At 46.8% G+C, this 20,436-nt stretch overlaps 1 protein-coding gene across 2 annotated transcripts in view; it reads left to right on the forward strand.

Moving 5' to 3' along the window:
- The first annotated feature begins 4,496 nt into the window (after positions 1-4,496).
- RPIA (ribose 5-phosphate isomerase A) overlaps positions 4,497-20,436 on the forward strand; it is a 42,003-nt gene continuing 26,063 nt past the window's right edge. Inside the window, exons 1-3 of one of the 2 annotated variants that reach the window (XM_081145364.1) lie at positions 4,497-4,836; positions 14,447-14,507; positions 16,025-16,080. In XM_081145364.1, the coding sequence (XP_081001490.1) occupies positions 4,552-4,836; positions 14,447-14,507; positions 16,025-16,080 (402 nt within the window). In that variant the 5' untranslated portion in view covers positions 4,497-4,551. The remainder of the gene's footprint in view (positions 4,837-14,446; positions 14,508-16,024; positions 16,081-20,436) is intronic. The other variant, XR_013999416.1, reaches the window with a different exon arrangement.

Here is a 20,436-nt window from a genome sequence, read left to right on the forward strand (position 1 = left end):
AAATCACTTTTAAAAATTAACTTTATTGCAGTATAGTTTACATACAACTGTATGCTTTTTAACATTTTAACAGGAAATTACAGCTATTTTACAGCTTATTCAACTACACCACAATATCGAAACCAGGAAATTAATACTGGTCCAGTGTAGATATGTGCTATTTTATCACATGTATAAATTCATGTAACCACGACTACAGTCAAGAGGCAGAAGTGTTCCATCACCACAAAGACCTCCTTTATAGCCACACAATTCTGTGTTGGTCTCAGCCTATGAACAGTGATGCTGTGAGCTGGCAATGCCCGGGGCACTCCTTGGGGCCTGTACTACTGGTGTGGACTCCAGACAGTTCTTTCAGAGCCAGCGTTGTGGCTGAACTGGCCCTGTGATTCTTATTATAGTAAGACACAGTTCAGGCCTGGCCAATTTGGTTCAGTAATCAGGGTTTGATTCCAGCCAAGGGCACATACCTCGGTTGGTTGCAGGTTCAATCCCCAGCCCCAGTCAGGGCACATGTGGGAGGCAACCAATCGACGCATTCCTCTCATATCCATGTTTTTCTTTGTCTCTCCTGGGTGGGAAGCCTGGCTCTTGGTCTAGTTGTGCAACTGGCAATGTGTTTATTCCAGATTTGAAGTGGGTGCCTCAGCAATAAACAGCTTAACATCAGCCAGTTACATTAAAATCAGAAAAGCTAATTGTCAGCCCTGGCTGGTGTGGCTCTGTGGTTAGTGTCAGCCTGAGTACCAAAGGGTCCTGGGTTCGATTCTGGGTCAAGGGCATGTTCCTTGGTTGCAGGTTTGTTCCCCAGCGTTGGTCGGGGCACCTGTGGGAGGAAACCAATTAATGTGTCTGCAGGCCGACACTTTAACCACGGAGCCAAACCAGCCAGGGCCAAAGAGGACTTTTAGGGCAGCAACACTATTCTGCATGATACTGCAGTGGAGGATACACGCCATTCCACATTTGTCCAAATCCACAGAATGTGCAATACCAAGAGTGAACCCTAATGCACTATTGACACTTTGGGTGGGGAAATTCCTTGTGTGTGTGGCTATCTGTGCATGTCAGGTGTTTAGCAGCATCCCTGGCCTCTTCCCATTCAATGGCAGGAGCATCCCCCAGTTGTGACAATGTCTCTAGACTTTGTCAGGTATCCCCTTGGGGACAAGAATCACTCCAAGTTGACAAGCACTTCTGTAAAGTTTTTGAAAGGCAGGCTGGTATCACACAGCAGGAGTAATTGTGCTATACATTTATTTTTTTCTCTCAGAACCATGAGGTCAACCAGCAGGAAAACTCAGTTTTGGTAAAAGGATTGCTGGTTTATGCCCCAGTGTTAAATGTATAGCAGGGTGGCAATACTGATGTATTTACCGTGGCTCACTTTAATCAATAGCCTATCAGAAATGATAAGGTCTCACGTCTTCCTAGGCCTTTCCAGCCAGTGAAAATGATTAGTAGACAATAAACTTGCCCTCAGGAACGGGATGAAGCAATGCAGGCCACAAGTTAAGGCTCCAAAAGACCAGCCTAAGTGTGTGAGAGTCGGATGTCAGCTAAAGTACCTATTTCTAAATTAGTATAACTGCTGTATAAAACTAGGTCAATCTGAACTCTAGCCTGAGGTGTATTTGAGTCAGCACCACTTGCCTCTGGCAGGACCCCAAATCCATTCCAGCTTCTGCTTTGTAGCTCTGTACAGCCGGCCCTGGGAGCCCCCTTCCAAATGACCACACTGAGGAAAACAGAGGTAGGGGAGGGAGGTGGGAAGTGGGGAGAGATTTCCTGCTCCACTGAAGCACAGGCAGGCATTGATGGTGCTGTGTACCTCCCTGGGGGCCTACACCCCAGGACTAAGGGAAGTACTCAGTGTTCCTCTCAGACTGGACCACACTGGAGCCATCAAGGGGTGAGGTGCCCAAGGCCCTCTCATCACCAGTTATAGTGCAGGGTGGGTTTGTCCCTGTGATCCTTCATTCTGGCCCTGAAATCTGTTCCAAGGATGTAAGATTCCATGAAAGAGGGGAAAATGAGCCACATGTGGTTCTTCTCAATGTGAGTAATCTACAAAAAAAATTAAAATTTTTGGTGTGTTACTAAGATTATAAAGTAGATTGATCTCACCTTTGTGAGACCTGAAATGTGGTCCAGGATCTGAAAACTATACCTCCCCATTTATAGTTTTTTCATTCTTTTTTCCCTTTTTATCCATTTTCTCTCAGGGTCCTTGCTATTACTTGTGACTTGAAAGACTAAACGCATGACTTGTGTGGTTTACACACATCAAAGTTTACAGCTAGATTGGTGGTGGCATCAGGGCCTTGGCTAAGTGAGGACTTCTTTAATGCTTCCTCTGTGTAATGGGGGTAACAGTACCTACTTCTTGGAGTTGTTAGGACTAAGTGTGACAGCATCTACAAAGCATTCAGCTTGGTGCTTGGCTCCATCACCAATACATATGCAAGTTAAGTGTCCTAGGAACATGGTAACATACCATTCCAAGGGTCAGCATAGTCTTCAGCCCCAAGAGGTGCCAGTGGAACTTTAGAACATCTGTGAGAATCAGTGGGCATCACTGCAGACCTAAGGAGAAGGGTTAGGTGGGGCAGGAATGAGAAAGGATCGCAAGATGGGGAAGACAGAAAAGAGAGAGGCACAGACAGGGAGAATTTTGTAGAACATTGGTCACCCTCAAAATACTGAGCCAGGCGCTGCCCATTCTATAAGGAAAAGGTCTCTGCCATCAAGTGACTTGTAGTCTTTGGAATGAGACAGTGAAGTGAATAGACTGAGATAAATTATGACAGAGAGGGTACAGGTGACTGGAAGCACAGAAGAGCACCTATCCCAGCAGGGGAGGAGTCCCTAAGGTTGTCTGAGAGCTAGAAGGGTAACTGTGCGCAAAGACACGGAGGTAAGATGTGCACAGCAGACTGAAATTCTGTCTGGCTGAAGACAGAGTGTGAGGCTGAGGCAAGAAATCTGTTATCCAATTCTGCTCTAGGTGTGTGTTGTGGACTATCTATAGGACAGACATATGGAGGATGCTGTAGGGAAAAAGCAAAGTCCCTCTCCTCAGAAATATTATTTTCTAGAGAGGATGATAATAAACAAGTACAAGACTAAGTAAACAAATCCATGAGAGGTCTGCTGGAAATAAACAATGGGTAAAGTGATAGATGGGTGGGTAGGAACCCGGTTTAGACAAGGTGATCAGGAAGACTGAGGAGGTGGCATTTTGGCTGAGGGAAGGATAAGATTCAGCTGGTAGTGCGGAGATGGGGAGAGCATTTAATGTGGTGGGAAGCCCCAGGGCAAATGTGGAGGCTGGAGGGGTAAAGCAGAGACTGGCTACGAACAGTTGCTCCAACCTCTGGGTAGTGAGTACTGAGGGGCGAGAATGGGGAAAAGACTGCCCCCCAGAGGATGCAGAAAAGGTCATTGGTTTGACTCAGGTGGCCTTCAGAGGTGCACAGACCAAAAGTAGGGGGGGGTCCCAAATATTTTCTCTTGCATCTTAGCCATAACTTTGTACTACTTTCTAAATTCTGCTTAAAACCTAGGATTCAAACATCACCGCAAGTAACTTTTCTTCCTTAGAATAAGGTGGAGAGGCCCAGGGGCTGACAGCCTCAGTGGGCATAGTAAAGAGAATCCGTGACGAGGGCGCTTACAGGGGCCCATACTGGTGCTTTGCACAAACAGGGAGAAGACCTGGAGTATGACGATGGCTTCGTGGGCAGACAGGGAATTCCACCAGCATGGGAGCGAACCACAAAGGCTGCAAGCTTGGTAAGGACTTCCTAGTGGTAGGTATGGCTGGGGTCGGCATTAACTTCCTCTTCTGTAAAACGGGGACAATAAAAATTCTCCGATCCTTACTATGGCCCCCAGCAAGACACCTTACAGAGAGAAGAGAAAGCTGCTACGTTCGGTGTAAGTCCTTGTTAGTCAACAAGAACTGCAGGGTCTCTGCAAGGCACACTCGGAGGGGACGAGGCTCCATCCGGAGGAGCAGGCCCTCCAGTACCGCAAGGAGCAAGACAACGTCTAGGGCGCGGGGTTCTAAACGTGCTGGTCCTGAGCCTCCGCAGGTCTCGGCCAGGCCTCTTCGGGTGCGGGCGTCCCATATGCGTTTCTCTTGGGAGTCTAGAGAAGTCACCCCCCAACGGAAGTCTCCAGAAGACCGACTGCCCCGCCGAGAGATCTCCGCCACTGCCCCTTCCTTACTGCTGGGAAAAAAACAGGGTCGGGTCGAAAATCCCTCCTCGGAAGCACGGGAAGACGGAAAAACCTCCCGGGTTCCCCCAACCGCGATTACTCCCCCATACGGGCCGACGCGCCAAAGCTGGTCGCTGCCAATTTGCTAACGATCGCGGAGCATTGTGGGGCTGGTAGTCCAGGATGGGGGCGCGGCACCGGGCTACCGAAGCCACAGAACTACATTTCCCAGGAAGGCCCGCGCGGACGCCCGTCGTGTACGTGACGACCAGACTTCCGGAAGGACCTGGGGAGGAACCCTGGCTGAGGCAAGAGCCCAGCGTCGGGATGCAGCGCCCGGGGCCCTTCAGCACCCTCTACGGGCGGGTCCTGGCCCCACTGCCCGGGCGGGCCGGGGGCGCGGCCTCTGGAGGAGGCGGGAACAGTTGGGGTGCCCTGGGCTCCCACGTGCGGTCGCCAGTGTGCGCTCAGTCTGGGATTCCTTGCGGCGTAGGCGGAACGAGCAGCAGCGGCGGGGAAGCCGGCAGTGCCTCCCTGGCCCCCTGCACGATGTCCAAGGCTGAGGAGGCCAAGAAGCTTGCGGGCCACGCGGCAGTGGAGAATCACGTGAGGGTGAGCGCCTCGGGCTGCGCTGTGGGCTCCTGTTGGGCTCCGCTGGGGGGCCTAGTTCCTGGAAGGGCGTGGGCCGCTTGAGAAGAAAGAGGGCGCGCTTTGTCCCCGGTGACATCCCGGCTCCGTAAAGGGCCTTTTGAGGTGGGATCTACGGGGGGCGAGCTCTCTAAAGACTCCTTGTGCGGCCGGACAACGGTTCTGCAAGTGGAGTCAGGTGGTGTCAGATGTGGAGTGGGGCTCGAAGGGGCTTGCCCTCTGGTTTCCTTATCAACAAATGGAAACGGTCGAGTCCTGGCTGCGGAGAGGTCTTCTCTTCGCTCTCCGGGGAGCGGGTGGAGAGCTGGCTTGAAAAGTGCCAGAGCGTTTCACCCCAGGTAGGTGTTAGCTTGGCGCGCCCGCTCCTGAGCGTGCCCGCCAGAGGGAAGGGGAGAGTCAGAGGGGAAGACCTGAGCTTTAAAGCCCTTCCACAGGCCGGGTGGACACTTGCAGTCTGGGGGATGCTGTTCGAGGTGTCCAGCTGTTAGTGGTGAGGTTGTGGCCCCACTTGTTTGTTAAGTGGAGAGTGTGATGCTTTTAGTGGAGTTTTTTGACCTGAGTGAATTTGCTGCTGCCAATCAAGTTAATTATCTTAATTATAGTATTTGGGGAGCCAACTGGAGTATCTCTGTCCTTAGATGAAGTTTCTTTGACTTTATGGGCTTTTTGTCTTTTTTTTTTCTTTTAAATTCTCACCCAAGGATATTTTTTTCCATTGCTTTTTGGAGAAAGTGGAAGGGGGGGAAGAGAGAGAGAGATACATCGATGTGAGATAGACACATTGATTGGTTGCCTCCTGTACCCACCCTACCTGCTCTGGGATTGAGTGTGCAACTGAGGTACCGGCCCTTGACCTGAATGGACCCGAAGACCCTTCAGTCTGCAGGCCGATGTTCTAACCACTGTGCAAAACCAGCTAGGGTAGCTTTTTGTCTTTTCTACTTAAACAGTGGTACCTTCTATTGATAGTTCTGTATATGTATTTGATAGTGCATTAGCTTACAAAGTTATTTGGCACAGGTGGGTAATGTTTGATCTCCAAACAGCCTGTTGAAGTGGGAGGGGCCAGTGCAATAAGCTGGTTCAGCATGTTCTGTAGAAGGAATGGCCAACCATCCTCCAGAAGGAGTGACTCCTGTTCCAGTGCCCTTCCACAGTTCCACAGCTGCCCTGTCCTGCAGTCTCTTGTTCCAGGTCTGGTTAGCATAGGATTTTCTACAGGAATTCACAGAGTTAATGTAAAATGTGTACTTTTGGGATTCAGTGTCTCAGCTGCAAAATTGGGACAATAAGCTGAGATTTCAAAATGCCTGGATAAAGTGAATAGCTGATCTACAGGTTAATGAAATCAGTACAATTAGAAAAGCCCCATATCTTAGTTTTCCTCTTAACGTATTTACATTAATATTTGGTGGCACATGTCTTCCTGACCTTGGTTTTATGTATTTGCTTAAATAAAAATCTGCAAGCCCCCACCTCCGTCTACAGCCCCAGACACCAGATTCCAGCTACATTATTCCAGAAGTTACCAGGTGATACTGGGGAGATCTCCATTGGTCTTTTAGGGTTACCTCATCCCAGTCTCAATGGCGCCCACTTTTCCTACCACCATTCTCTTCTGAAATGCCAACACTACTTGAACTTTGTATTTTGTGCTCTTTAACAATTATTTATTTCATTTGTTTGCCAGGTGTTTATTAGTGCCTAGCAGTGTCAGTAGGTGTGGTCACGGGAAATGTGGCTGGGGGTGGGGGGATGAGGAGAGTTTGGTCTTGGACACTTTGCAAGTCTAGTCAGAAAACTAATTCAAATTCACACACTTATTGAGCATATTCATGTACTTAATTGTCATACTTTCTCCAGGGGGTATCCTTTGCTCCATCTAAGGCCATGTTTTCCTCTAGCACTTTATGACTTGGCTTGGTGTACTCACTTGTGTAAGATTATCAGGGTGGGTTATATGCAAATTCCTTTTGGTTCCATCTTTGGAATGTTCTTAGAGCTGACCCTTCCCTTTGACCTACCAGTTTGCCCCGTTTAGGCTCTCCCCGGGGCCAGGTGATAGTGGTTACCCTTATCTTTTCTCTTTTGTCAACCTCCCAAGTGGTGCATTATCATCCTCTGAAGCTGTCAGCTGCTCTCTTGATAGTGGCCCTCACTGGGCTTCATCCTGACCTCCATGTGACACATCGGGAGCATCTGTTGTAAGTTAGGTACTTAGCCAGGTGGGGAGGATCCATAGACAAGAGACTGGTCCTTGTCCTCAGTTCCACCATCTTCCTTCTCTGCTCCCGTCTCCCGATGTACCAGAACACTGGAAAAGTCAGACTATATAGTGTGTGTTTTCACATCATATCCTTGACCTCGAATGCTCTTTCTTGTCCTCTGCCTTTATGTGAAAACCATGTATGTCCTTCAGAATTTGCTTCAAAGGCCATTTCTTCCTTTCCGTTTTTCCTCAGCCTCATAAGGGGAGGGCAGATTCTCTTTGATTTGGTAGCACTTTATACCTCGTAGGCGCCTTATGCAGGTGTCTTATGTTCTAGTCATCTCTGTGTTTGTGTCTCCCAGCCCTGTAAAAGGTAAGCTCCTAGGGAGGAGTTAGCTTTATCTTCATGCAGTGAGGGTTCAGTGAGGCCTTCCTAGTAAATGTTCAGTGAATTGGGTGACATGTGGACATAAATATGGAGGTCATGGGATTAGTGGTGGGTTGAATCTCTGAGTGCAGGTCCAGTTCCATAGTCCATTGGTGTTCCAATGTGGTGACCACCTCCACATCTGGGTGGATGGAGGACTTGGAGAGTTCTCAGCTGAATCCTTTGAGTAGCCACTCTGAACTCAGATCTGCCAGTTTCTGGGAGTATAGCACCCCAGATGGGTTACGATCCAGGGCCCTGTTCTCCTGAAGGTCCAGAGCCCCCTTTGTTCTCTTTAGAGTCTGGTTTGTTGTTGTTTTTGACTGGCTTAGCTTGAAAAAATTGTGGGGCTGTGGTTCCAGTTGGTTAGCAGAAGTATTTCCAAAGTTACCCCACTGCATGAGGTGAGTGAAATTCTGATGTTGCACATAGAACATGCGGTTTAAGTATTGCCTATTAGAAGGGGCCTACTCCTCCAGCACAGCCTGCTCGGCAGCCTTCTGCTGTTGGGTCACCTCATAGTCAGTCTTTGATCACCTCAGTTTGGCTTTGGCTTGGACACTGATTCCTGGGCCAGTCATTTAATTCCAGGACCCCATCACATGGTTGAAGAGCCTTGGGCCTTGCAGCCCCCTGCAATTTCTGGCCGCCTTCAAAAGCCAAGGGAAGAGCTTTGCACAGAGCTTGTGTGACTCACCCTAGTTCATCTGTGTGTCACTTGCCTGCTGGGGGACAAAAGTTTATGGCTGAGTGTTACAGTGAGGAATGTGGCAGTTGAATTTCTGTATAGCTAGAGCTCTCAGCTTCAAGTGAGTTTGAGTCTGCCTAGGCATGAGTAAGTCAAGGTATTTATTTTCTCAGTTGAAGATCTTTACATGTTCTGATATTCAGCTACTCTGCATGGTTTTGTATTGTGATGTACCGTTTACTTGTGTTGAAGATCTTGCTGTTGAGATTTGCCCAGGTAGCTGAATGACTATTTTTGTGCATTGTCTTCTTGAGGGCATCATCCTGACCTAGCATGAGCTCTGTTTTAAGGCCCCTTGGTATATTTGGTGGCTTTGAAATGATGAGCTAGTAAGTCATTTCCATCAGGTCAGGAACTCAGAGGCTTATGGGTAAAGCCCTCTGTAGGTAGGAGAGGCCCAGGTGGAAGCTGGGTCATTAGCATTAGACCTCTTTTTTGTAACTCCCTCGACATGTTGGTCATTCTTTCCAGTCTTTTCTAGTTTTAGGTATAGTCTCAATTGGGGGAGGGGGGGCACATAAGGTATTCCTCTGGTGATTTTGTCCTGTGGGCCTTCAGACCTTTTCCTTTACAAAGTAAGTTTCACTAAGGGCTTCCCTTGCCAGATGAGTTCACTGTTAATCAGTTGAAGTGAAATGATGTTTCAGCAAATTGAACTTCCTGAAGTTGCTTATTCAAAGTGAAGTTGTGTAGGGGGTGTTATTGATATTGTTCAGAGATGGTTGTTCAGAAAGGTAAAATCATGATTCTTATACATATATAAACCTATATCAAAGATTTTATTTTACTCATTGAATTAATGACGGAACTGGAAAAGATGTTAAAACCTCTTCATAGGAAATACCAAAGAACCATGTGTGTTTTTTTTTCTTTTCATTTTAAATTATAGTTGATGTTAAATATTACATTAGTTTCAGGTGTACAACCCTGTGATTAGACATTTTATGTAACTTGGGAAGTGATCACCCTGATAAATCTAGTACATATCTCACACCATATATAGTAATCTTTGTTGTTGGTCCTTACTTTTCATCAGTGAATATTTCATGCTAGTCTCTTCTGGCCTAAAATGTTTCTGTTGAGAAATCAGCTTACAGCCTTAGGGGAGCTCCCTTATAAGTAACTAACTGTCTCTTGCTGCTTTTAGGATTCTTTTTTGTTTTTAACCTTTGCCATTTTAATTATGAGGTGTCTTGGTGTGAGCCTCTTTGGGTTTATCTTGTTTGGGACTCTCTGAGCTTCCTGAACCTATATGTCTACTTCCTTTACCAGGTTAGGGAAGTTTCCCATCATTACTGTTTCAAATAGGTTTTCCATTCTTTGTTCTCTCTCTTCTTCCTCTGCATCCCCATATCGTGAATGTTGGCACACTTGATGTTGTCTCAGAGGCTCCTTACACTCTTATGCTGTCTTCATTTTGGGTTTTTTTTTTTTTTTTTTCTGTTCTGATAGGGTGTTTTCTGCTTTCCTATATTTCAAATTGCTGATTTGATTCTCTACTTCATCTGCTCTACTGTTGATCCCTGTAATTTATTCTATATTCCAGTTAATGTAGCCTTATTTCTGACTGGTTCTTTTTTATGGTTTCCATATCCTTTTTTATGCTGTTGAAACTCTCACTAAATTTCTTGAGCATCCTTATAACCATTGTTTTGAACTCTGTATCTGGTAGATTGCTTGCCTCTATTTTATTTAGTTCCCTGTATGGAGATTTCTTCTGTTCTTTTACTTGGGACCTGTTTCTTTGTCTCCTCATTTTGGTTGCTTCCCTGTGGTTGTTTCTGTGTATTAGGTAGAGCTGCTACATCTTCCATACTTGGTAGAATGACCTTATGTATTAGGTGTACTGTAGGGCCCAGTGGCACAGCCTACCTTATTACCCCAGCTGGGTGCTCTAGGTGAGCCCCCCGTGTGGGCTATGTACCTTGTCCTATTGTAGTTGAGCCTTGATTGCTATTGGCACGTCAATGGTAGCGATTGACACCCCAGGCTAATCAGCTGTGAGGACTGGCTGTGACTATAGCAGAGGAGCTGCTGTGCAGGAGCTGACCCTATGGAGCAGGACTTGCTGCAGTGGGGCTTTGCTGTCCATTGAGTCCGCCCCTTGAGTGTGTTGCTCATAGAGGTGGTTGGGTTATAATACTGTGTAATCTAAAGCTGTCCACCAGGTGCACTGGTCCTGGGGCCTCCTGGGAAGTGCAAAGTCAGCCCCCTCCTGTGCCCTGCCTGGGGCCACCTGGAATGGGCTACAAAGAAATCTGCAGGTGGCTGATACTTGTGCTGGGCTTGAATGTGTCCAGGAGAGGCCAAGCTGTGAACTGAGGCTGTCTGCCACTAGTGCCAGGCCTGAAGCCATTTAGCTAGAGGTAATGAGTATGCAGAGGCTAGATGCTGCTTGTTTGAGAGAGTTTAGGAAAGTCTGAAGCCTGAGCCAAGAGAGGCCATTTGTATAGGAAAGCCACAAGAAACAGATTGGGTTGGGCCTGCAAATGCGGTGGGGCAGGGTCTCAGGGAATCACCAGGAGGGGGCAAATAGTGTTAGGCAGGTTGATGGAGACTCAGATATGGTGCCCACCCTCCGGGTCTGTGGGGAAGGGCTCAGCAAAGGAACAGCGGCCTCTCCCAACACTTCTGTCTGGGAGAAAGCTTCTCCTCCAGCCCTCGCCTTGAAACCAGACAATTCATTTCCTCCCACTATTTCCCTGGAACCTTTCCAGCTCCTGCTCCAGAGCTGGAGCCCAGAGTGAGTCCAAGTAAGTCTAGGCTTGGGCCTTTAGGAGGAACTGCCTCCAACTGCCTTCATCGCACTAAGCCACAATCTCTGCTGGTTTTTACAGCCAGAAATTATGGGTATGTCTCTTCTAGGCACTAGAACCCTGGGCTGGGGAGCCTGGTGTGGGGCTGGGACTCCTCTCCCCTTATGGGAACCACCGCAGCTGAGATATTCCTCCCAATTTTTAACCTCCACATATGGGTGTGGAACCAGCCGGTTCCCTGTCTCCACCCCTCCTACCAGTCTCATGTGGCTTCTTTATATCCTTAGTTAGAGGACTTATGTTTAGCTATATTTTAGGCATCCTGAAGGAATGGGTGTTCTATGATTGAGTTGTAGTTTTGGTGTGGCTGTGGGAGGTTCTGAGTACCTTGTTTATCTGTGCCGCCATCTTCACCAGAAGAAAGAACCATAAATTTATATGCAGTCAAAAATGTTAAAATTTACAAGATATGTTGGTGGCAATGGGAATGGTACCAGTTATTAGACCAGACCCGGGTTCAGCAACCTTGGTACTTGAGTTGTGGCTAAGAAAGAATTCAGAGCCAAGACTCAAACTATAAGAGAATATTTATTTAGAAAATTACAGAAGTGGAAGAAATCAATGGTAGAAGAAATGGGCTCAGGAAACAAGTTACAGAGGCAAAAGAAGGTCCCTTGGAGCTTGGGAGTGAGGAAGGTAATGGTAATGCATCTTCGCGGGAAGGGGTGAGGGAGATGAAGGGGAAAGACATGAGCATGGTCTTGGGAGGGAGAGCAAGCTGGGAGCTCCCTCCTAAGGGTTTTAAGGGTGGAGATTTTAGGGGATGTCCCAGGGGAAGATCTCAATAGAATATTCAGCAGTTTTCCAGGTGTGTCTTTTCAGGGTTGGGGTCTCCACTGATTGATTGGTTGGCCCCAGGGCAGGGGGTCATTACTCAGTGCAGCTGGTCCTGAAGTCAGCTGTGGCATCACTGTCTGGTTTTGCTGCCTTTCTGGACCTGGAGCTACTAAAATACAACTGAGGCCTAGATGTTATCTCTAGGGAGGGAAAATCAAGGGGTCTAAACCACATCCAGTGATATGAAACGGTGTGGGGGTCCAAACTGCATGACCAGCTATATGCTAGGGGAGGAAAGGTTACCCTGTGGGCAAGGTCCCACCTTAAAATTGTCTGTGGCTATGCACCCCAGGCTTTCTGCCCTGGTGACCTTCTTTACCTGGCCCATTGTCTTTGTTCTTGTCTAACTGCCTACTACAGATCTATCTCTAGGGTAGTAATCAAATGGGTCTTATAAAACAATCAATTTACATTTATATGGACTTGAATTATTTGTATTGTTAATGGTTTTCTAAAAGTTAAAGTCTATTTCTACAGAGTTGTAAAATGGCCTAGTCAAGGTGTTACTGGCATTGGGGTTCTTGGGTTTCCCAAGATAGAAATTGAGAGGAAACCCCAGAGAAATTTCCAGACAGATTTTATTAAGCTTATGCTTGAGCACAAGGGAGGCAGCACAGAGGAAAGAAAGGTCCTCTGAACTGGTCCCGGGGCTGGCTGTGCTTGGCTGCTTTTATAGGCTGTGGACAAACTGGGCTGTCCTGTAAGGGGGTCTTTTTGAATAGGAGGGTTTTTTGAAAAAGGCAGGCATGCAGAATTTTCTATTCCAGGCTTGGGTGATTGCCTTTTCCAGCTTTGTTGCCTGGTTTGTACATTGGCTCCTGAGCTGTGGGGGCAAGATGGCCATCTGCTCACTACCACCACCGTAGGAAGGTCAAATAGCGGTCAAACCTTGATCAACTGCGCATGTGGGTCAGCAGTCAAGGAGGCAGTTAGAATGGGGATAAAATTAGCTACTTCTGCATTTTTGAGTAGGGAATGGAGAGGTGGTGACAGCCTGCAATCCCACATTCCTTTGGACCATCTGGCACCCTTAGGGTCTTGGACCCAGGCCCCTGTGCTGTGTCAAAGGCAAAGGCCCACCCCCCTGAAGGATCAGGTAACGCAGTACCTACAGACTCCAGCAAGACATTGAGTGGCCACCCGTGATCTCTTGTGCTCATTTCTAAGTCTTCACTTTTTCCTAGAGTGTTGAATTCATCTCTAAAGTGCGGATAATGGGTCTTCAGATCACAAGGGCTTGTTGTGAGAAGGGACTTATAATATTTATCCATTTTCTTGGAAGACACTTAGTAAATGGTAGCTGCTGCTTTGGTTTTCAGCCCTTTGGCCTTAGACTGGCAGGAGATTGCTCCCAGAAAGTTGCTTAGGACCTGGGCTTCACATTAGTTCCTGAGTGTTCTGCCCTGACTTTGTGCTGTGTGTGGTTTAACTGACTGCAGCCGGGCCTCTGCTCTGCTCCTAGGCACCTTCCCCTTTGTTAAGAAGGCAGGCTCAGTAGTGTGAGGCCTTGTCTTGTTCGTTGCACCCAGGAAGTGTTCGACATCTTTGCAAGTCCTATTGCAGATGAAAACTTTTCCTCATACTTCTAACTAAGCCTTTGCCCTCTGCAGACTCTCTGAGGCAGCTGATGCAAGACGTAGACCCCCTTAACATCACCTGCACAGAGACCATTATAATTGCTATGTCAGGGATACTTCAGACTCTCCCCTCTTCTGTTGACTTTTGGGGGCTCTGGACAGTGGGCTGTATATGTCCATCAGGTTCCCTGTGGTGCCCCAATGTGAAGGTATCTGGGGTCAGTCCCCTGCCTTCTAGATGTTAGGCTTTTGTAACAAGGCACTGAGGCCAGAAATCCCTGCTTCCTGTTCTATGGTTGCATCTAGGCTCTGCTGTTCTTTCCTATAGCTTTTGCTCTCTGATGCCCTTCCTGGGGGTTAGACAGGGACCTTTCTGGGCTCATCTGCAGGCCACCGTTGGGAGGCCAACTTCAGTTGCTGTACACTGTAAGCAAGCCAAGCCTTTTGTCTGATAGGGAGTATTCACTGTTAGACAGCAGCCCCAAAATGGAGTCGCATATGCTAAGCCCCACATCCCCAAACCAAGTCTTAATGACAGTTTGGCTCCCAGGAATGGAATCTAAGCCAGTCAATCAGCCTGAAAGACCCTGCCATCCCTTAGAGGAAAGTCTGTGAAAGTCTTTCATTTTGGACAGTTCCTTGGAGCTCCTCTGTCTCCTAGATTGGATGCTGCCCAATTCAAGTCAGTTTTTGCTCAAATAAACTCTTGACATTTGTAAACTTGCTCAATGTATCTTTCAACAGGTGGAGGTGGTGATGTCAGTGTCAGAGATGAAAGCAGGAGGGCTCTGAAAAGCTGCCACTGGGCACTATAATAAAGACCAGTGGTTATGTGTCTGTAAAATGGGCACCCTGGTTCATGAATTAATGTCATAATAATTTTATAACTCTAGTAAGCAGGCTGGAGAGGGAATAAAAGATGGTATAAGTTTTGTTTTTTCTCTCCCCCTTTTCTGGCAGAATAACCAAGTGCTGGGAATTGGAAGTGGTTCTACAATTGTCCATGCTGTGCAGCGAATAGGTATGTTTGTGGGCTGTTTTCTATATCTTTTGGGGGGCATGGAGGGTGTGGGGGTAGAAGTGGAAGGCAGGAGTGGGGCAAAGGTTTGACACCTGCTGGATATGGCTCCAGCAGTATGGAGCTGGGGAAAGGGGCTGCTTGTCTCTCAGCTGAGTGTTTCTGCTCTTCCCTTAGAGGGATTCTTGAATATCTTCAGCCACCTTTGGGGGTTACCCTAGCTTTGTTTACTCAGCTGGAGGGGAGGAATGGACTTAGAGTGGGGTCTAAACACAATTTTAATCCCCATCAGAGAGAGAGAGAGAGAGAGAGAGAGAGTGTGTGTGTGTGTGTGTGTGTGTTTGTTTTCCATCACGGGGACCCTGAGGCAAGCTCTCTGAAACCTGTGGGTTTCTCAGGCAACTTCAGGCAAACAAATCAAGGTCAGTGCAGGCTTGACCCTGGAGTGAATGGGAGGTGCCTGCAGTTGGTAGCTGGTGCCCACAGGTGCTGACTTGATTCTGATTAAGGTTTCTCTGCTTAGGAAAGGTGCAGGAATTCTCAGCCCCTGTGGCTGCTCAACAGGTTTTCCTGTCCTGCTTTTGTTTGTAAGAACAAAGCCCAGAGGACAGGCTTGCCTGCTTGCTGACCTCTTCTAGTTCCCTGGGGAAAGTGCTCAGGAGTCAAAGTCCAGCAACTCCCTGTCTTTAAGGAGTGGCTCTGGGGCTTGCATGATGGCTCCTGGAAGCCTTCTCACTGGCTGAACAGGGGCTGTAATGTACACCCTTCTGCCTTAGCACTGAGAATGTGGCGTATTTTAAGCTCAGGAGTTAACTGTGGGTTTCATAATAGTGACACATAAACCTTAAGATGCAACCCAGTGATTAAAGAGATTTAAGTCTTAACAAGACAGTGTTTTTCTTAAGATTTTTTTTTTAAAGTCAAGTTTTCCCAAAAGATAGAAACCCCAAATGCATAAATAAACCCACTTTAACAACCCTCCAGGGGCTACAAATTATTATATTTTTTTGTACTAAATGTAAAAGTTGAGTTCTAGCTTTTCCCTATAAAAGGCAATATAGGGATGTAGTTAAGACTGAAGCTAGACTGCTTGGCATCATATTCCAGCTCTGTCACTTGTTAGCTGTGTAGCTACCCAGTTACTTTACCTCTCTGTGCCTCAGTTTCCACTTCTGTAAAATGGAGATAATAATTGTACCATGTCTTTGGGTTGTAACCGACCTTCAGGATTAAAGGGTTCACAAAGTTCTTTGAATATCGCCAAGCATGTAATAGTAGCAAACACTGGGGTTGCGCTTCCTGTAGTTAGTACTTACTCCCTGGGACTTTCTAGTGTCCCTGTCGTGTGATGTGTGATGTAGTTCACCAACTTTGTCACCAAGGGGAGGGCACAGAATGAAAGGCAGCTGTCAATGGGGGGTAGACCTTTCCTTTTTTGTTGGATTTGAGCAAATGTGTACAAGATTCAAAAAGTAAAGTGAGAGAGTGAAGACCCACTAGCACTGTTTCTGTCTCCACAGCGGAAAGAGTGAAGCAGGAGAACCTGAGCCTTGTCTGTGTCCCCACTTCCTTCCAGGTAGGTCCTGCTTTCCCTTCTGCATCTTAGCCATCTTAGTAGTGGCTTGAGTCTTCCGGGTCCCTGAGGGCATGGAGGTGTGGCCGTGGGTGTGCACCTGGATTGTTCTTGGTGAGGGCTGGGGAGAGCGCCAGGAGCAAGAGGAGAGTGTATTTACTGAGGATTGCTCCTCAGAAGTGGGGCCTCGGATGCATTCGTTCATTCACTCTGAATGGTTCAGTGTGTCTGGCATTAGGCAAGATGGTGGATTCTGTAGAGATGACCTCAGGGTCTCTATCCTTAAGGAACATTATTTCCATTTGTAGATGAAAAAACTGAGGCAAAGGGCATTAGGTGATGTGTTAGTAATGCAAGTGCAGTATTTACAGTTCATGTCTAATGCTCTCTCACCTTAAAATAGTGGACGTTGGTGGAGGAAAGCAGGGGAGCCAGTTAAATACAGGGAGAGGTCAGGGGAGAGTAGACTTTGGGAAGGAAGGAGGAGAGGTGCCCAGGTAGAGCTGTCCCTGCCCCACATCTGGCTCCTGTGGGGAGGGTAGTGTATCATCTCTCATGGGGTTCATCACGGTGACACTGTGAACTGAGGTAAAGGTTGCAATTACGGGTGGTTGGTGCTTCTGTGACTTTGTGGACTCAGTTTTGAACAGCGAGGTATCAGGAAGGAAACTCTTCCAACCCTGGAGACTCAGCCAGCAGCCTGTAGGCAGCTCTGGTGATGGGAGAGGGCAGGTGAGGGGCCGGAGAGGTGCCCTCTAAGCCTGGCAGGGGCCTTTGCCTATCAGAGTAGGAGCCAAGGAGGGACTCCAAGTGGACAGGATAGGAAGTTAGGGAAGGATGTGCTGCCAGAACTTCATGGAGTGAAATCTCTTGGGACCCTCTGCAAGGTTGGTGGACACCCAGGGGACTGAAGACAGCACCATAATTCGAGCCACAGGCTAGAAAATGAGTGGTTTCACGTCAGGTCTTTGCCTTGGAAATTCTGCTGCTCTGAGGAGATGCTTTGAAAATCAGTGGTTGAATGGATTTTCTTGGCATTTTGAAAAGCTAAGTGTCTCATTTTCCCAAGTCACTTAACCATTTAGTATTTTTCTTATTTAATAAATTATTTACATTGGATTTTTTTTTATGGTGGGTCTTGATAAGCTCATATGTATTCCTGGGGTTTGGAAGACTTCATTGGGGCAAGGTGCGGTGCACAGGCTGAAGAGAGATCAGACAGGGCCTGGTTATCTACTTATCTGCCCTGGCTAAATAGGGTGCCTCGTGCAGGTGCAGAGGAGACATAAGAAAGCCCTGCAGAGAGTGAAAGCCAGGGAAGACTTGTAAAGTGCCTGACCTTTGACCGTGTTCCTCCCCAACCCACACACAGCCCCGCTAGCAAAGGGCAAAAGCCCTACTGGTTTAAGGTGCTGAAGCATAACTTCTGATCAGCTGTACTGTGCTGACACAAAGCTACTCTTCGGAATCCAAGCTTAAAAATAAAAACACTTGAAGAAAAACCCAAACTGAGCAAAAATATCAGTGGCCACACTGCAGGGGAGCTAAGACTATAGGATTAGTGCAGGCAAGTCATCTACAACAACGGAATCACCCAACAGCACATTTGTATTGCTGTTAAGTGACACGCGAGTGTACACACATATGGATTGAAGAATCTAATCATTCAAGCCTTTTTAGTTAAAAAAAAAAAAAAAGACTCCCCTTACCCCCCACCCCTGACTACCACATTTCTTGCTCTTTAGATGGACATACTTCAGCTGATTGGATATTTGCTCCACATCTCAGAGACCTGCTTTTCTTGGTATTTAAAATTAATTTTCAACTTTAGGTAATAGATCTGCACTGAAGGATGAATGGAAGGTAGCATGTGGTGATCCTTTACCTCCCTGGTCTCACGGTTCACACACTTCTCTCCCAGTCTTCCAGGAGAGTTACATTTGGGTGCAGTTTACTCAGTGTTTGCAGAATTGTGACCATCCAGACTACAGCTGACCTGTAGTGTGCTGTGATTACTCTTCCTCACCTGCCCATTATTTTGTTTTCTCCAAAGTGAAGTAAACGTTGCCTTTGTTTTTTCATTTGCTTGGCTGTCTGTGTATGTACTCCTTACTAATTCAGCCCTCCACCTTTACCCAGACAGGAAATCTCGCCTCTTTCCCACACAGTGGATCTTCCACTCTGTCAGTGTCGTCTTCTTGGTCAAATCTCTTGGTAGTTTGGGGTTGGTAATGCTATAGCAGCTACACCTGGCTGTCATCCTGGAGACCCCCTTCGCAGTCAGGGAATTCCTTCTCTGGTTTTGCGTCCATCCTATTTCTTGGTGGTTCCTCACGCTTCCCTCACACCCTTCTGTTTTCGTCAGTTCTGGCTAAGCACATCCTTTAGGTAGCTACTCGGGTGCATGGGATGCGAATTTGTTGACACTTTGGATATCTGAAAATGCCTTTGTTCTAGTCTCCTTTGAAGTCAACTATGTGATTCAGTAGAGAATTCTATGCCAAACCATTTCTTAGAATTTTCAAGGGTTTCTCTCTGGTCTCTATTGTCTTCTGGTTTTCAGTTTGCTGTTGAGCTTGAAGCTGTTCTGACTGATCCTCTGTGTGAAACCTCATTTCTTCCTCTCTGAACACTATTCCTTACTTGATCTTTTCTTTGCTCCAGTGGTCTGAATTTCACCATGTTGTGGCTGTCCGGGTGTGGCTTTGTTTTGTTTACTGTGCTGTGCACTTGCTGGGACAGTTCATTCTGCAAATTCACACTTCCATTTTGGGGATTTTTTCCTGTTAATTCCTTTGATTTTCTTTCCTCTATGTTCTCTGGTCTTTCTTTCTAGGATTCCCATGTCCTTGGTGCTTGTGATTTGTTTTGTCCTTTTGTTTTTCGGCTTTGCCTATTTATAACCTTTCTATTGAACTTTGCTCACATGTTTAATTTCAAACTAGAACTCCTTTTTTATTCTCCGAAGTTTTTTGGTTTTATGGGTCCAGTTTTTCTATTTCTGCTCTTACCTCCCTGAGGATATTAATGATTATTTTCATTTTAAGATTTCTTCTTTTTACATATCTGTTTCCTCAAAGTTGTTTTTTTACAGTTTTTTGGAGATACAATACCCTTTCTAGCATATAATTCTGAGTTTTGACAAATACAGTCATGGAACAACCAACACAGTCAGAATGTTAGATTGCTTGAAATGTTGTTAGATTGCTTTGGTATTTTAAAAATTACATTCCAGTTTTTCTTACTCTGATGTTCCTTTGCTGTCTTCTGGCTGTGAAGACCCACGGGTGGGATAGGAAGTTGATTGGAAACTCGCTCTCAGGATGCAGGTGATCTCTGCTCCAGGCTTATCTGCTGAGCCCTTATCTTGAGGAACTCGTGATGTCAGATCATTTGTCTCTCCTGGCTGGTCAGGTTCCCAGAGAAGACTGCCCAGCTGCCCATGTCCTGGGAGCCAAGTAGGTAAGAGGGCTGCAAGACATCTGCTATTCTTCCGGATATAAACTTGCTCTTCGTTATCATACCTGTGGTAGATAAAAAAAGAAGTGTCTGTAGCATTTTGCAGAATCTCTTTGACTATGATCATGTGACTCCTTTGCCAATGGAACATGACCAAATGGCACCCCAAACTGAGTAGCTTAAGTGGTATGTCAGAGAGGCTTGAAAAGTGGTTTTGCGTTGGGCTTGGCCCTTCTTGCTGCCGAAACCATTCTGCCAGCAGATGAACAAGCCCAGGCTATTTCTGGCAGATGAGCGGTGGAGTAGCCCAGGCCTGTGAGGGAGGCCATCCTACCCCACCTAGCACAGACCAAAACTTCCCAGTCAGTCCAGGGAGTCACGAGAATTAATAAATATTAGCTCTAAAGCCACTGTGTTTTTGTGTAGTAGCTACATAGCCAAAGCTTACTTAAAGAATACCCCTTGTCGTCACCTGTGCCAGCAGCCCAGTCCTGAGACCTGCTGCTTGACCTCCAGAGAAGAAACGTCTGCTGTGGAAGCCGCAGAGTAGGCTGTGCAGGTGGAATAGGTTCTTGCACAGCCTCCCCAGCCTTCTCTGTGCACCATCACGTCTGCTCCCCGAAGTTCACTATGCAGCTGCGTCCTGAACCTTTTGGGAGGTTCTGTGTTTATTTGGCTGGTGCTTAGCTTTGTCCAGTACTGGCTTAGGATTTCTTTCTCATTTCTGCCGTTAACCCGTATGCATCAGTGGTCCAGCTTTTAAAAGTTTGTTGCTGTTCTCTTCTTTTTGTTTTGGTTTATGCCTTTAAGAAAAATTCTTTTATTACAGTTTTAGAGAGGTTTTGGGAAAGAGGTGTTTATACTGCTGTCCTTAGTTGGAAATTTGATCCTGCGATTTTA

Source organism: Miniopterus schreibersii (genome assembly GCF_964146895.1).
Source record: "Miniopterus schreibersii genome assembly, chromosome: 8".
In the NCBI taxonomy this organism is placed as follows: domain Eukaryota; kingdom Metazoa; phylum Chordata; class Mammalia; order Chiroptera; family Miniopteridae; genus Miniopterus; species Miniopterus schreibersii.